General features: G+C 47.4%; 1 protein-coding gene across 3 annotated transcripts in view; it reads left to right on the top strand.

Moving 5' to 3' along the window:
- Positions 1–9,687: 9,687 nt before the first annotated feature.
- ANK2 (ankyrin 2) overlaps positions 9,688–17,116 on the top strand; it is a gene marked incomplete at its 5' end in the record, with an annotated part of 358,674 nt that continues 351,245 nt past the window's right edge. For all 3 annotated transcript variants that reach the window (XM_080591203.1, XM_080591200.1, XM_080591209.1), the window contains one exon: positions 9,688–9,920. In XM_080591203.1, coding sequence (XP_080447329.1) covers positions 9,849–9,920 — 72 coding nt within the window. The remainder of the gene's footprint in view (positions 9,921–17,116) is intronic.

Raw genomic sequence — 17,116 nt, 5'->3', positions numbered from 1 at the left:
CTACAAAACCTTTGTTATATCTGGTAACTCTAGCTCCTTGAAATAATTATCACTTAAAGACAAGTATTAAAGTTGTGTAGTTTACAATTTAAGATAGTAATCTTAATATGCTTTATTTCATTGTTGACTAGCAATGATTAAAAAAAAAGATTAGAATGATACAAAAGGTTAATTTTTTGTGGCTAAGTCTGCATTTAGAGTTCTCTCCATTTATCTAGAGAGATTCACACGTTTGTTCATGAGGTTTAGTGAATTTCGTTGCAGGGCAAAGAAGACACTAACACGCTGGTTTATAAAAGTGTGAAATTTCCTTATAAATAGAAGGATGAGCGAGTTATTTTGAAGCTAGAAGCACATTCCTAAAATACCGCCAGACTCTTGAAAACAAGCTGTCAGTGACACTCCAGGCGTTTTTGTGGCTACAGTTTATGCTGGTAAGGCAGGTTAACATTTTAAAATTCTGTGCTACCAAGTTACTGGAATATATAGGTATTTTAATGATGCATATTAATAAAGCAAAGTTTGGTGTATTTCTGCTGCAGTACAGTCCTTAGGCCCTGGCACCAGCAGTGTCGGTCTCCCTGTTTTACTCCCACCAGACACAGATTAGCATCTGAGCCACCAGCAGACAGGATCCCTCTCCTCAGGCAGTAAGTGAACGGAGAGGATTACCACAAATCAATGGAGGGGGTATAGCAGTGATCAAACTAAAGATAGCAGAAACACAGAGCAAAAAAAAAGTGCAAGATAAGAGAGAAACTTTCAAGGGGGTTGGGGGGGGGAAAGTTTGCTAATCGTTCCTGGAAATTGCATAAGGACAATTCCTCCCAGAGGAATCTGAAGGAAAGGAGGGGGGATGGCTTGGTCCTAACCTAGAGGCTAGGCTCTTGTGCGGACTTCAGCAGTACTCAGACGTTTAGTCCAGTTGCAGGATTTTTTTTTGAGTTTTCCACTCCTCTCTTATACTAGATGGGTAGGATATGTGATAACACAATGCAGAGAGGTGAGATACCTAGCTGTGAAAAGAGCTGAAGTGATCAATACATGTTGTCTAGCCACCCTGCCTGAAAGACAGGATATCATTTTCATTTGTGATGTGCAAAGAAAAAAAAAAAAGTCTAATCTGGTTAAAATGTCTTAGATTTCCCTGCTGAAATTCATTTAAGCTGAAATTCATCCATGTTATAAATGATTCAAATCATTAATGATTCAGACTTTTTATGTTTTGTGGAGAGTGGAACAGGGCTGCACAAGCAGAAGTTGTCGATTTTTGCTGCTTTATTAATAATTTCTGCCTTGAACACATAGAAGTCATCCTTCTGTTCCTTTCCATAATTATACAGGTTAAGTATTTACTGTTAAGCAGCAGTCGTCTTTTCTTTTTTTCAGACTAGTATGGAAATCTGCTTCAGCAGGAAAAGATTTTTTTTTTTTGTATATAGTAGTGAATAAGAATTTTTGCCATTTATTTCACAAGTCACGTGAAGTTATGGACTATATATGCTTTACACAAGACACTCTGATTCTTAAGTGTCGGAGTGGTTTAAATAGTTTTCTTTAAGTACACATGACAGTTAATATCTGCTGTTTCTGTCCCTCTCCATCAGCATATGCTAAGAAGAGGAGTCCATCTGTGGAGTTTTACCATCCCAAAGGAGCTAAATTTCTTCACATATGACTGTACCAACAGAAGGTGCCTTTAGTGTGGTCTGGAATAATGCTTATCTGCGATTATGTGGGGGGGTTGTTTGCAATTAAATGTTCTGTTCTGCAGTTTTTCTCTACATTCATCCACTCCTAGGAACTTTTAACAGCATCTTTTTCTGCAGAAATACAACATTCTGTTTAAAACATCAGGATAATAATATAAAATTAGAGTACTTCATAACCTATGACTGTCATTTGTTTTTGCTGATTCCTCTAGCTTCGACATTCGGTGTTGAATTGAAAGAACATTATTGCACATAAACTTGCCTAGAGCAAAGTCCAGGATTGATCGTGCTCTTTGTGACCCAGCACAGTGCTGAATCTGAAATTATTTTTAGTAGCATTATATTTCTACCTCTCTTCCACTAGTTGCCGACTCTGCAGGGCAGCACCAGTTCCGTAGCTCTGACCTAATGGAGGCCATGGAAGCCAGTGGGACGTTATAATTTGGGACTTCAATAAAGAGAGCTCTGAGTTCCAAAAAATAATCTTAAAAGGTAGTGGTTTATATTTTTAGCTCCTATCATTCGTGATTTAAAAGACTTCTTTAAGGACTGTTAAGTGTGCTGTGATCCAGCCAATCTGATCATGGGTGCCCTGCAGGGAAACAAATATTTTATTTTTTTTCCTCTCTCCAGAAGATTCTTCTTTGATTTCTCTTCCGATAGAAACATTTCCGGGTCTAAAAATGGGCCTTGAGCGCTGTTGTCTTTTAGCAAGGACTGGGCTCCTTTGTGCCGGGCTCTGCGCAGATAAAGGGCTTGGGAGCAGGAGCCAAGGGAGGGCAGGAGGAGAGGAATGCAGGTGCAGGTGCTGGGTGTGCTGGCAGCACAGGGCATGCAAGGGGGGTGGCTTGGTGAAGATCTGCCACGTGGCTAGCAAGGTGTGGGGTCGGGGCAGGTGGGCAGAAAGTCGAAGACATTAAAGCAGGGATACCTGTTGCAATTAATTGTTTGCTGCCTGCAAGAGGGGGTCTCAAACAAGCATGCCTGCTGGCCTGGATTTAATCTGCTTGTGCTACTGTTCTTTCGGCTTCGCTGTAGAGCCAGCAGCCCAAGGCAGAAAACCTCGTTGAACACGCGTGTTTCCCACCGCAATACTTGGTGATAAGGTGTAAGGAAACTCAAGCCTCTTCATGCGTGTCTCCTCCCAGTTTGTCACTTTCTGCCTCCCCTGAGCTGTGTTTGTGCGCTAAAAGTGGTGGAAGGAGGAACATGGGATTGGAAGAACACCAGTGGCTCGAAAGCAGCCGGCGCAGTTAGCGGGCCTGCAGGTTTCAGTAACCAGCAGCCCGCAGCAAGAGGGGTGTCTCCCTCCCCGGGTTACGCTCACACCCCGTGCCCCTTCTGTATGCCCTGGGCAGTGCAGAAAAGGTTCTCTGCTTCTGATTTTTCACCTTGTTTTAATTTTGAGGTTTCTTGTTTGGCTGTTCACAGTATTCCTGTAACTCGCAAGAAGTCTGAAAAATCTGCTTGTCCCACCCTGGCTTAGCACTGAATTGCAATTCCTTCAGGAGACTTGAGGAATTACGAGATGCCTGTGCTCTTGTCTGGGGCATGGGTACCTGCAGGAAGAGGACTTCTTAAATCTTACCTGCCACCCCTGCTGACATGCTGTGTTCCCAAAGGCTACGTCCTTCCCTTTGGTTTCTCTACCTAACTCTTCAACTTTCTTTCCCATCTGCGTCTGATTGAACATCGCCTGCTCTACTTTTTTTTTTTTTTTTTTTTGTCTTACACATAATACCGGTGCTCTGTGCATCCTTTTTTTTTTCCCTGAAGACATACTATGTATCCTAGCTTAAGTCAGACTTTAAGCCAGTCCTTGAAAGCTAGCAGGTAAGTCAATTATCCTTTTCTGGAGAGGCTCTAAATCAAGTTAGAAAATTGCCCTCTGATGGATGCCAAAGGCGCTTGCCTGTCTGGTCCCCCCAGAACGCATGTCAGTGTTGTAATTGCTTACGTACAGTACCATAGCATCCAATGATCTCAGCCAGGATTAAATCATGGGAATAATGCCGCATAATGCTGTAAAAAATAATTAGATAAGGTATGCTTGGGTGACTTTGAAATGTGACTGAGAGGGGAAGTAATGTGGTTATCTTACCTACAAGTGGTTATATTTCTGGGGGTGGTACCAAAGGAGTCACTCGGTGCCACAAGTGGAATATGCTGCCCAGCATTAACCGTGTCACTTATTTATGGCACTGGGGCTGCGCAGTGGAGCCGTGTGGCTTGTCCTGCCTGTGACGTTCTGGATGTGAGCTGGCCCTGTTCATACCGGTGCCATTAGGGCATTATATTCCCGATGCGTTTTTTCTCCTGTAGCAGGTTAGAAGTTTAGTCCTGCAGGTATTCAAGAGTGTTTATTTTAAATGCAAGTGCATGGCTGTCATGTTTTGTTCTGGTGGTGGTGGTGATGGTTTTCTTTGATTTTCTAAAAATGCCCCTAGGAGTTTCTCTAACACACTGATGAAACACCTGGCAGAACATACTTGAATAATTTTACAAAGGCAAGATACCACTAGCTGCTTTTCATTGTGTTCTGAAGGTGTGATGCCAGTTTCTTTGGTAGCAAAACTGGCCTTGGAGGTTGTCCCATGTCCCACCCAGAGCCTCTCCTGCCTGCCTGGCCCCACTCAGGTGACCTGAAGTACAAGAAAAATCCCCTCTGTAAATCCCCGCTGCAAGTTGTTGACATTCGGATGCTGCTTGAAGGCATAACCAAACTAATCATGCAAATCTCTAATTGCCTCTTCATCCCCAAAGGGCCGCTAACGGAGCTGCGCGTGGCAGCAGGTCCCTGTCGAAGTGTCCGGTCACTGCAGCGGTGGGACGTGGATCCCCTGCCATCATCAGCTCCCTGCTGCCGAGGTGCTGCGCGGTTCCTGGGGCACGTGGTGGCCTGTGGGCTGCTGTCAGGTCACAAGTGCAGTCCAGCCAGCCTCAACATCCCCGTGTCCCTTCGCTGGAAGCCGTGCCGCTGGCGTGCTTGGCGTGTGTCTGCTACCCGCGTCATCCCTGTCACTGCCAAACCGAGGGAAGAGGGAGGCAGGAGGATGCTGGAGAGCTCTGCTTGCGGTTGCCGAGGCAACTCGTTTTAAGCTAGATAAGCACGTGCTCATCACTGCTGTCATTTTATTGCCCCGTGGCATTTTGAGTGGAAGAAGACAAACACTGCGTGGCGACAAGGAGTGGGAGAAAGGTAAAGAGAAGCACGACCCACCTGTGGTACGTGAAAGCAAACGGCTGGGCAGGCAGGAGGGCTGCACTCCCCGGCGGTGTTCCTGCTTGTGCCCCGTGTCGCTGCACCCTGGGTGCTGGCAGTGCCGTGCTGCTCCAAACAGTGCCGTTGGGGTGCCCAATCCAACAATTACCCCAACCTAACAAGCTGTGTGAAAGAAAAGACCTGGAAGAAAGTGAGGGGTGGGATGAGTCTGGTGTTAAAAGCAGCCCAGTATGGTGCGATTTTACTCAAGGTGATTCCATCGACACCATTTCTCTGTTTTCTTCAGGCTGGGGCAGAGCTGAACGCTGCCAGCGGAGGGGGCTGCGTCCCCATCGCCCTCAGAAGTGTCCCAGGTTTTTAGGTGGGGACCCCACGGAGGGCTGTGGCCAGTAGAGGGCAAAGCTGCCCCACACTGTCCTGCTTCACAGGCGAGGGGCACAGCCTGGGACAGTGCCTTGGGCTATGCCTTACGCCCTAGTCCGTCACATACAGGAAGCTACACTGGGGAAAAGAAGTCCCCTGTGTCATCCCCTACGCACTTGGGGAGTCCCCAGGCACTGTCCCCACGTCTATGGGAGTGCAACCATTCCTCTCCATCCTGCCCGTCGTACCCGTATGAGGGGGAAAACTTGGCCTTGGCACGTGAGGCAACAATTTCTTTGTTGCCCCCCCAAATTTCTTTGGGGTTTTGCAGCGGGAAAGGCTGGGAGTTGTTTTGCCCAGCAGCAAGGACATCGTTTGTCAATGGCAATGCTCTGCTGTGGTCACTTCCAGAGCAGCTTGCAGGCTGAGTGGAAATGTCAAATGTGTTGCTATGGCCAAATACAGGCACATTTCCACAGTAATGCAGCTCCTAGGTAATTATATGTGAGGTAATAGCAAACTGAGAAGCACACATGACAAAAATCTAGCAAGACTGAATGCTCGTGTCAGTCAAAATTTTAGCGTAGTGATTTTACAAGCAGTGATTAAAAAAACACTCTTCAAGCAGAGGGTACGTCTTTTGCTGTTCTGAGCTTATCACAGATGAGCTTATCACAGAAAGCTGAGAGCACAACTGAAATATAGGTGCAGCTTCTTCAGCGTGTCTTCTGCACAGTGTCAAACTCACGATGAGGAAGGATGCTGACACGAGGATGGGGCAGGATGGCAGTCCCTCTCGGTGCCAAATATTTCCTTTAAGCCCTGCTTCATTGTCCCTTCAACAGGCTCCTCATCAGCCCCCTGCGACACCTACTGAAGGACAGCTGAACTCTTCTTTCTCAGTGTTTCACAGGCTGACCCATTTTACGTCAGCAACGTTGAGACAGAAAACACAATTCTGTGCAAAAGCAGCATCTGTATACCCCGATCCCCATTCCCTTTCTCTCCCCAGAGGCAAGGATTGAAATCCTGACCCCAGCAAAACGCTTGTCACAGTGTGGCAGGGCCGCAGCGTTGGCGGAGGGGAGGCAGTGAGGAGGGCTCCGGGCAAGCCCCCCAGCTAGGCACGCAGCTTGGGGACTGCTCCACTCCTGTGGTGCCTTTGTTCCCTGGCAGTTTCCATGGGTCCTCGCCTCTGTCCGTGGGCAGCGCTCCCTGCAGCCAGCCATGCAGCCTCCTTTGGGCAGGGAGCAGGCCCGCCCTGCACGCCGTGCCGTGGGGCAGCAGGTGGCCGGTCAGCCTCTGGCCGGGCATTTGGCACATTGAAGTAGGGAGAGGAGGGCTCTTATCCCGAAGGACTGTTGGTGGCAAGGTAGTGTTGCTATAAAATAAAATAATAATAACATAAAGAGGAGCAGACGACATAGGAGGAAGCAGTTGCTTTCAAGGCACTGGGCAGTTTAGTCCCAGCCTGCCACTGGTGTGAAAGCATCTACCACGGCATCGCTTCTCTCACACAAGGCTGGCAAAGATGATGCCAAGCTTGTCAAGGTGGCTCTGGTACTGTGTGCTGGGATAAAACAGGCCCTTTTTTCCATGGGATGCCTGCCTCTCGCTCCTGGCCTGCTTGCATAGCTCTGGCACCGAAACCCCAAGCTGGACCAAGAGCAGAAACATAGGCCGAGCAGCTCCGAATCACCACATCAGGATCAGTCCTCTTCATGCAGGGGCTGGGAAATCATGCCCCAAGCATTGTTTCATCAGATGCTGTCACCATGAGAAAGACAACAGAAGAATTGAGGAAATTGGCTCGTTATTTACATTTATCTATGTCAGGGCCTTGCCCCAGTCACAGGCAGCACAGTGGCCATCTTCTCCCTCCCATCCATGCTGCCACAGGGCACTGCCTGGTTTCCAGGGCCCGCTCCCACCTCTGCAGGACACACTGATGTTTGTCACAGCCACAGAAAAATTCAGCCATGGGGCTCTTCTGCACTGTCCCCACACTCAGGGCTGAACCTCTGGTTTATTGGGGGTCGGGAGAGATGTCCCCCCAGTCAGGCAGTGCTCTGGGATGTGGCAGGGAGAGGGGAGCTTCTCGGTGCTGGATTTGTCTCCAAAGGAGTACCTGGGCATGTTGCTGGCTCCTTGGTTGTCCCCGCTGTCCCCAGCAAATCCACACCTGGAACAGGATGTGCACAGGCCCAGAGGTGAGGTATGCCCCCACCTGGGAAAGGCATGGATGAAGGGAAGAGGGGGAGTTATTTTGGAAGTAAATGGTCAAATAGATTTGTGAGAAACCAGGAGGGAAAACTTGAAATACTCATGCTGCAGATGGAGAGTGACAGTGGGAAAAATGAAGATAAGTAGGATGAGCACTTGGCACAGGGCTCTCGTAGCGAACTGAAAGGCATCTCGTGAGCTGTGCTTCACTGCCACAGGGCTTGGTACTGTGCTCCCGCTGCTTTAGACTCTGGGCTGACCTCGCTGGTATCCTTGTGGATTCTTCTGAGCCTGTGAGCTCCAATTGAGCCCCATTTCATCTCTCTCACCTTTCACTTTCCCTGCATCTTGTCTAAGCATACAGCCGATGCCTTGTTTCCCACTGGCTACCCTAAGCCTCTGACGAATCTTCCTTAAAACCTCTGCTTTGCTGAAATCTTCAAGCTTTGGTCAGTATGGAGAGCGGCACCTCTTCCCTGCAGCTATACCTGCCTTGAGCTTTAAGCTCCTCTGAGCCTGAACGTGCTTCTGTACAGGTTTACAAAGATGCAACATGTACCCACAGTGTTCTTTAAATCGGAAATATAAACTTTCCCTGTCAAACAACCTGTGTCTGAAGTGCCTTTCTCCCAATGGGGCCATGCTAAAAGACATGCTACATGTTACAGAAAACCGTGGTCCAAAACACTGAACCGTGGCTCCAAAACACTGTCATCCTTCCCTGCTGGGTACCAAGTCATGTTCAGGTAAAGGCCACTGCACAGAGCCACAGCCCGTACAGTAGCTGAAAACTGGGAATGAAAGCAATAAAAGCAATACATTAGCTGATAATGGGAGAATTATTTGCAGGTGTGGCATAATCCCTTTTCAGTAAGCACTAGCTCTGCTGGGTGCCTGCAAGACACGAACCTGTTTATCTGCACTTCTGACAAGAGGGGCTTTCTTCTGCTTCACTGCGCAGCACCTTGGCACCGAGCTAGATGCTACGTGAACCTCAAGTTTCAGTCTAAAGGGTTTTGTCCAGGGTGGGCAAGGAGGAAAACACCAGCCTGCAGCTGGATCCGGCTGCCCACACGGCTGCCACAGGGTCATCCACAGGGTGTGTGACAGAAATCATGGAGCCAGAGGTGGGGCGAAGGACATCGGCTAAACCCCGGCACCAGCCAGCCTGAGTGGTTTTCAGATTAATTAGCTGGTGGACAGAAATCTAGCATGTTCCTAATGCAATAGAAATCAGAATTTCTCAGCTGAATAAGGGGTAACTTTTTTTTTTTTTTTTCTACACTAGTGGACAGACCGCTGTATACTTAGAAAGGTATTTAGGTGAGGATTTGTGGTAGAGCCCCACGCTTAAATACACAGGGGTGAGGTTTCCTTGGCTGTGTGCGCAGACAGAGGTGAAGCAAGCTCCGGTGGCTAAAAGCTGGAGTCTGGAGATAAGTGAGTACAATTAACTGCCAGAACCACTTGCCTGGGGATGTAATGGATTCATCTGAACGCAACAAATTTAAATCGCTTTTCTGACGCGCCTCTCGTAGCTCCACCAGCTGTTTGGGTTTGCTAGAGGAGTCACTGAGGGAAAATGCATTCCCAGAAATTCTTGTCTTTATCAGGAGATCAGACTTTCTCGTTATAGGGCCCCTTGTGGCCCCAAAATATCTCAGCGTGGGCGGCACGGGATAAATCTCTCCCTTTTATGTTCCAGCGAGTCCAAGGGGGGGTTGGCAGCTGAAAACACCGCGGAGCGTGATGACAACCACACCTGAAAACACCAGCTTTTTCCCGACACCCCAAAACACGGCTTTATTGGCGTATTTTAAGGCTTGGAGCAGAACTGGGAGCTCTGACGGGGTGCCCTGTGCCACCACAGGAACCCTGTGGCACTGAAGCGCTCGCCTTGAGGGGGGTGCCGGGTGGCCGTGTGCCCGCGGGGCTGCGAGGCGGGTCCTCCCCGCCCGGCGCCGGCCGTGTGTCTCGGAGCTGTCCGTGATCTCATCGGCAGCCCGGCCTCCTCCTCCTCCTCCTCCTCCTTCTCCTCCTCCTCCACCTCCTCCTCCTCCTCCTCCGCGCCCGCCGCCGGCTGCGGGCACCCCGCCGCGCCGCCCGCCCGCCGCTCTCCCCCCGCGGCACCCACCCGCTCCCTCCCGCATCCCCGCGGGGACCAGGCGGGCGGCGAGCCCGGAGCCAGCGGCGAAGTCCCCGGCAAGGTCACCCCCCCCGCGGCGGCGGGAGCCCCCCGGGGCATGGTGGCGGCCGCGGGGAGCAGCCGCCGCCCGCGGGGCTGAGGAGAGGCGGGCGCCGGCGGGAAGGAGCCGCGGGGCGAGAAGATGGCCGCCCCCGCGCCCCCCGCGCCGGGAGGCGGCACCTCGCCCCCCGCCGGCCCGCCGCGCCTTCGCCAGGTGGGTGCGCGGGGCGGGGGGCGAGGGCGGGGGGGGAACGGCCCCTAACGGCTGCCCTGAGGGCCGGGGGGGGCGGTAGCGGCTGCCCCGAGGGGGTGGCAGCGGCTGTGCTGAGGGGGGACCCCGTAATGGCTGCCCTGAGGGGGGACCCCGTAATGGCTGCCCTGAGGGGGGGACCCCGCAGCGGGTGCCCTGAGGGAGGTCCCCGCATGTGGGTGCCCCTCCGTTTGTTCTCTGCTGGTCTCTCCTGTCAGTAAAAAAGCTAATCACGAAAAAAGCCAGATCGCCCCCCAGATTTGCCTTAGGATGGGGTAGAGCGCACCCACATGCGTGTAAGGTGGTCGCGAGCAGCAGTGGTGCTGAGGTGTCCTTCGTGGTGCGTCCCTGCTGGAGCAGAGCGTACCCAAACGCACGAATAAAGCCGTAATCGGTGTAATGCACCAATTCGCCAGCTCCCGCACCCAACGCAGCTCCCGCACCCAACGCTCTTCCCCTTGCTCCGACCCCCTCGCGAGCAGGGGGCGTGGGGTTGCAGCGCTGCTGCATTAATTTACATTTCGAGTCGCGGAGCCGGCTGCGGGCGCTGCGTGACACCCGCACCTGGCTCACTGTCCCCAGGGCTGCCGGGGTGCTGGTGGCCGTGCCCCGCCGGCACCCAGCCTCACCTTGGCCGTGCGAGCAGTAGGAGCGTGGGGACGGTGCCTTGGCATTCGATTTGCTCTCTTGTGCTAAGGTTTTCGTGCTGTCGTGCTAGGATTAATGAATAAAAAGCTGTTGCAAAGGAGGATTCCCGGTGAGTAATCAGATTAGCATACTACGTATGTACCGAACATAAATCCAAATATAAATTCCACCCCGTTCTTTTTGTTTCTTCATCGTTCGCGGAGAAGCTGGCAGTGCTGCTCATGAGGAAATGCAGGGCTTCGGCGTTCGGACGGGTGTCGTGAAGTTTGGGCAACGATCTGAACTTGTCAGCCCCGTTGCACGCTGGAAGCTTGAGCTGGGTAACTGGAGCAAAATGGCTTTGGCATGAGTTTTCAAGGCACGGCTGGTCCCGGCTGGAAATACCAGGAGAACAGTCTCCCTCCCTTGCCCCCAAGTATTTTGGCACTTGCTCATCCCTCCCCAGCTGGGAACTGGAGGAAAAAAGTGTCCTGATTTTAGCAGTTAGCTTGGCATTAGGAGAGAGATAAACGAATAGGGCTCTCTCCTGTCCGTTGGCAAGCTTTCCTCAGAGCAACCAGCGGTACCAGCAGGAGAGATAATAAGCACTGGGGGGCAAAAAGCAGTTGCAGGTAGTGAGCAGAGAAAGGCCTGGCCATGAAGAAGCCCCATGCACCGGGCATCCTCATGAAAGCTGCATTTTGTCGGCACATAGGTTTATTCCGCACGTTTACTGGACGCAGGTCCATGGTATCACGCCAGGCAGTGACCGGGACACTCGGTGACGGCTTGCTTCCTGCCGAGATCCCACCCATCTCAAACCCTCTGCTCTCCAGACAGCTCCAGACCATTAGCAGCAGGGGAAACACCGGGCTTCCAGTGACCTATTTTGGCAGCGAGAGGTTATCACTGTCAATAGAGATTATTAACGAGCGCTTGCCACTCACTGCTGATGAAGATGAAGGAAGTGAAGCCCTGCTAGACCAACCAGCTGCTTTCATCGGGGTCATTTCAAACGTGAGGACAGTTGGCTTTATGGAGAAGGCAGTATGGAAAAAAGATGTGCAGGGGGACAGCGGCACGCCTTGCATGCGCCTTGCAGCCCACGGAAAGCTGGGCCCTCAGAGAGGTGATCCGGCATCGTGGTGTGAGCGGTCAGAAACAAGCTAAGTGGGATGGTTTCTGCTCTCCACTCTAGCAATTTCTAGCATTATGGATTGTCTTTTCATGACATTCATTTTACGCAGAATGAAGTGACAGTGTAATATCCCAAATTAGTACGTGGAAATCACTCATGGAAAAATTTGACTTATTAAACTGTTTTACTATCATCCTATGCATGTTGTCCACTATATATTTAGCATTATTGTTAATTGCGTTTAGAAAGAAATCACTCAGCAGTCATGTTTCAGAACTATGGCTGTAATAGGCTTTGGTCTTTAGCTGAATTTCTACTCTTCAATAAGACAACATACATAGGACTTATTGGATGACCTTCACAGGAATTTAAAAGTAGATGAATAAATAAACAAAGCCACTCGAGACCAAGGTAAGGAATGCAACACTAGCTAAACCCAATCAATTTTTCTATAAATCACTACCAACTTCCAACTACACCAAACATCTGTTGCACCCTCAGGAGGGAGGGGGAGTAGGACTGGGAGACTACGAAACAAAAGCGGGGTGACTACATGTGCTTGAAGCCATTGTCCTGGCATTATTCTGTCCAGGTGCAGTTGCCAAAACAGTCCCTAATGAAAACTGAAATCAACAGCATGCTGAATTCCTACTGTCTACCAACAGTCCTTGAAGCCACTCCTGTTTTTCAGATTGATATCAAAAGCCATCGAAGATGTTGTTTGAGCTCAAGTTATATTTGGGGAGTTTCTGCTATGTCTCTCAATCAATTTAAGAGACCTTTGAATCTCACCTTTATGTTAAAGATACATGTGGGGATGCTTACAGAACTGAGGCCACTATTTGCATCTGTGAGCTGGTGAGCCTGTTTTAGCAGGAACTTAAACACATGAGTTGTGGCAGTTAGACTGTGCTTAAAGTACACCTTGCTGAGTCAAACACTGCAGTCAGATACTAGTGAAATTTATTATGTAAAGCTTAGGAACGTACTGAACAAAAGGAGCAAACACGGTGTAAATTACATCATTGGAGAGCGCAGTGTTTGGAGTAGAATGTATGTTGTTTCTCTCATTAGTCATCACATGAGTTATTTCCACTTTTTTTCTTTCTGGTTGCCAAGGCTTTAATTCTGTTGTCAGAAGAAAATTTAAACGCTTGTCCTCACATTAAAAAATACAACCATATTAATAAATACAACATTTGAAAACCAAGTATAAAGTATCTTGCATCAGAACACGGACTGTAGAAGAAACAAAACAACAAAATTAATACTGAAGAGGAAGACTGGGATTTTGGGCTGATGTTGTCACTTGGATGTGATTAAATTAACCCTTTTATGTGTCTCCCCTTGCCCATTTGGCAGACAGGTCCCTTCTTCCAGACTCTGTGGAAGCTCTTCCAGTGCTTGGACCCCAGAACTGCCACAGACTGCCCTCCTCAGCCACCACAAATGTATCACCAGGGAATCCTATTTGGAGCTAAGATTTTATCTAAGTGTTTCTGTGACTAAAATAAAGCAAACTGGTGTTAAAAACAACAACAACAACAACAAAAAACACTTTTACTGTTTTCTGTTTCCTAGGAAATATTTTTAATCAGTTCAAAGTGCAAGCTACCTAGCTTGTTATCAGAAAATATGTACAGTAATAATTCTTCTGTTTACAGGGTAACATAAAGCTAAGGTTGTTTAGTACTTCGGATTTGAGCTGAGTATATATATTGCTGAAGGAGAACAGGCCGACAATACTAGAGCTTGTGAGTACTGAATTAAACAATACTGTTTTTGTGATTTAATGAAGAATCCAACACCTTTACTACAAGAAACAGAAGATCCTCTCACTAATGCTGTAGATGCCTTGAAGGACTGAATTGTGTTCAGTGACTTGGCTGCATTCTAAAGCAGAAAGTGAAAAAATGCAAGGTAGAGATGCCCAAATATATTGTATTGTGCAAACAGTTCACCATACAGATATCTTAGAAAGAACAACATGTCAGCAAGAGAAATAAAATCAATGGTGGATCTAGGCAAGAAGCAATTTTGTGGTTTTGTGAAGGTTTGGGTTACTCTGTTGCCCCACATCAGGACAAACTTTCCAACTTTGTTTGTGAAATGGAGAAAAGTGCTTTAAAAAGTCCATCTTGCCTGGACTGTGAGACACTAATCTGTAAACTCATTTTCTGCCTTGTTTGGCGTAAGAGAATGAAACTGGGTTTCCCACTGCAGTAAGTAACCCTCAGACTGTTTTGGTGGCCTTTTTTGAAGACCAGATCTCCTGCTGTACGTGTCCCACCTGTGTTACCTGCCATGGCACCTAGGCACTGCTATCCTGTTGTGCCTCTGAGTATGAATGAATAGATCACTGACCTTAATGCATTGTTTGGTATTAAAAGAAAAGGTGGAGGAGTGTCTTTTATTGTGATTTATCTCATTTCAGTCTAAATTGCTTATTGTCAAGCAATATATAGCAGTAACATGGTAATTTTCCCAATGCAATGCCTTTATTGATCCCCTGAAATCCTTTTATTCCTTATAATTCTCTTTTGTGAAAAGAACTGTCTGTAAAGTAATGTCTGGAAATGGAAGTCCTCTTTCTTCCCATACAAGCCCTCCTTTTCCCAAATATGGCTGGATGTATTTGGCAATCCAAAAATGTTCAAAGGATGTAAGCATTTACAGGTGCCAAACTCATCCTGGAGTGAGAACCAAAACTTGGAGACAGAGGATCCACCATGGTGTTCAGGCAAAGAGTGCTGCCGTGGACGTGGGAGGATGCAGAGCAGAGCTGTCATTCTGTTTCTCCATGGCAAAATCATCCTGTACTGCAAATCAGTGAGAGCAAGAAATTCGCTTGAATGCTCAAGAGAGGGGAATACGAGATCTTCAGATTTTACCCAGTACCTCGGTACTAGAACTGGGAGAGCCAGACGTGGGTGAGGCTGGTGAAAATAAGAAGTGTGTCTGGCCTCGTGTGCTGTGCCAAACATGACTCTTGGATGCAGAAGCAGCAGCAGAGCATCTCTGTGCTGAAATGACACCGCTTTGCAGCCTGGCAGGTTACCTAAAATCTAACAGATGTGGTCTGATCAGTATAAGGTCTCCACCTAGGGGCTGACAAAAATCTGTTATCGGGAGCATTACCAGTTGGTGTGGGGGACTGCATGAACTGGTTTTCTTTTTCCTTTCTTTTCTCAAGGAGTTTCTCCCTGCAACTCTCCTGTCCCTTTTTATATTTTGCTCTTGTGAAGGAGAAAAAAGCTAACCTTCCTAAAAACTTGTATGCCACTGCAGTGGTAGAGGTGATCTTCTATACCTTTCATACTACTTATACTTACATACTACTTGGACTGTTCGGGTGCTGCCTTTTCTAGCCCAGTGCCCTTTACCCCATTCCCCAGGGTTTTCCTGCTGCAGGACATTCATTGTCCCCTACTAACAGTGGCATTTGAGGATACCTGAAGCTTCTCTTCCATGGCTGGTTTAGGTTGATGCTCCTACCAGCCCACCCTTGTTGTAGCTTTGCCTTGAATATTATGTCATTTCCCTTCACCTCTTTGCTGGTGTGGAGCCTAGTTCCATAATTTCAAAAATTAGATTGGTTTGAATTCCCCATTATCAAGGATTCTTTTAATTTTAATTTGATTCCAACTTATTTTTAATCTTACCTTCTGCTACTATTAAGGATTAGAAGTCATTTGTTCAAAAGTTGGAAGGCTTGAAAACCAGCATAGTGAAATGCTTGCTTAGGCATCACAACACCGAGTAAAGAGAACAGCTACCAAAATGAACATATTTATTTCTGTGAACTCTAGATGCCATATCAAAGGAAAAAATGTACTAGAAAATGGCTTCTCACTAATTTTAAATGATGAAACATAACGCATAATAAACCTGTTACATAATAGATATAGGCTAATGTAAGAAAACGTAATTATGGTTAGTGCATAAATGACTACATGTGTCTAGATTACATACAAAAATTACTATACTGCAATGTTATTTAGGTTGCAAAGTCGAACACTCAGTAGTTACAAGCTAATAGAATTAAGGACTGTGCAGTGTTAATTCTGTCCCCTTCCATGTCTGTCCTTTACACTGATTCAGTCTCTGGAGAAAATGGCTTAAGTGATCCTGGAAATGGAATTGCAATATATGATAACACACTGTAGGATAACAAACATATTTCTGCCACACTGCCAATTTTTTTATTTTTTTAACGCCCACAATCAAAAAAAGGGAAACAGTAATTTTTGAAAGCTTGCTTCCCAGCCAAACATGAAGGGAATTTGCAAGCAGAAATTAAAGGTACAGCTCTGGCTCCAGGTTTTCACCCCTGCAAATTTTTCCTGTTACCTAGGGGCTGGGCCTTGGCATATGGTTGGACTGCATGAAGATTATCTAATCCCTGAAGGAGAAGAGCATGTACATAAGGGAGATGAGTTATTTTTAAATGCTTGCTTTCTGTAGCAGTCAGTTAAGGAATCGCAAATGATGATGCTTCGAAAGGGTATGTTGCAATGGATTGCACACAAAGCACATACCAGGGAGGATGGATGGGAAGTACAACCACACTAATTCCTGGCACTGCCTAAAGCTGATGGTGTAGATAAAGGCTAAGAGGGATACTTTCCAAAAGTGAATGTAGCTCGAAGGTTAGTCTGCTGCTTACAGTTCAGCTCAGCATTTGTGCTTCAGTCACCTGAACACAATTGAGTCTTGAGGCAGGCAACAGAGATACTGGAGGGTTTTTTTTAAAATGTGGCAAAAATTCTCCATGATAAAAATCTTCTATATGCAAAATTACAGCAAATGCTTTATATTTAGTTCTGTTTTCATGACATACGATAGCTGCAAAGTAGAGCCTATGAGATACCATGACTGCAGATTGATTAATTTTAGTCAAAGAAGCGCTCTGAAATCCCCAAAATTAGTAGTATTAATAAATCCTTTTGATCATATAGGAGACTCTGGAGTGAGGGAACTACAATGAATGGTCCCAATTTATGCAGAAACCAAGTACAAAGATTTATCACTGTCATGAAAACCAGTTTAGCCTGAGCTAGCATTTTTAGCTTGCTGTAAAGGGAAGAATTAAAGCGTTCAAATCCATTCCTGTTCCAGTCTGATCTTTTCTTAGTTTATGGAAGAGCGTGGAAGAGCTGAAAAAGTAAATTTAGTCCAAGCACAGGTTCTGTCAATGAGTATTAAATATATTCCCAGCCTAAGTTAATTCAGTAAGTACTGTCAGGTGCTGTGATGTATGTGTAGTATCAGGGGATATCTAAGTCAGGTGGGAAGGAAAATAGGTAAGTTGTTGTTCAAGTATTATGGCTTGCTCCTGGGCATATAAAAGTAAAATTGAAAGAGTTCGTATTTATTAAATGAGCAAAACATCCTG

The sequence above is a fragment of the Anser brachyrhynchus genome, assembly GCF_964034855.1.
Source record: "Anser brachyrhynchus genome assembly, chromosome: 4".
Lineage (NCBI taxonomy): Eukaryota > Metazoa > Chordata > Aves > Anseriformes > Anatidae > Anser > Anser brachyrhynchus.
This window is presented reverse-complemented; position numbering and strand designations above follow the sequence as displayed.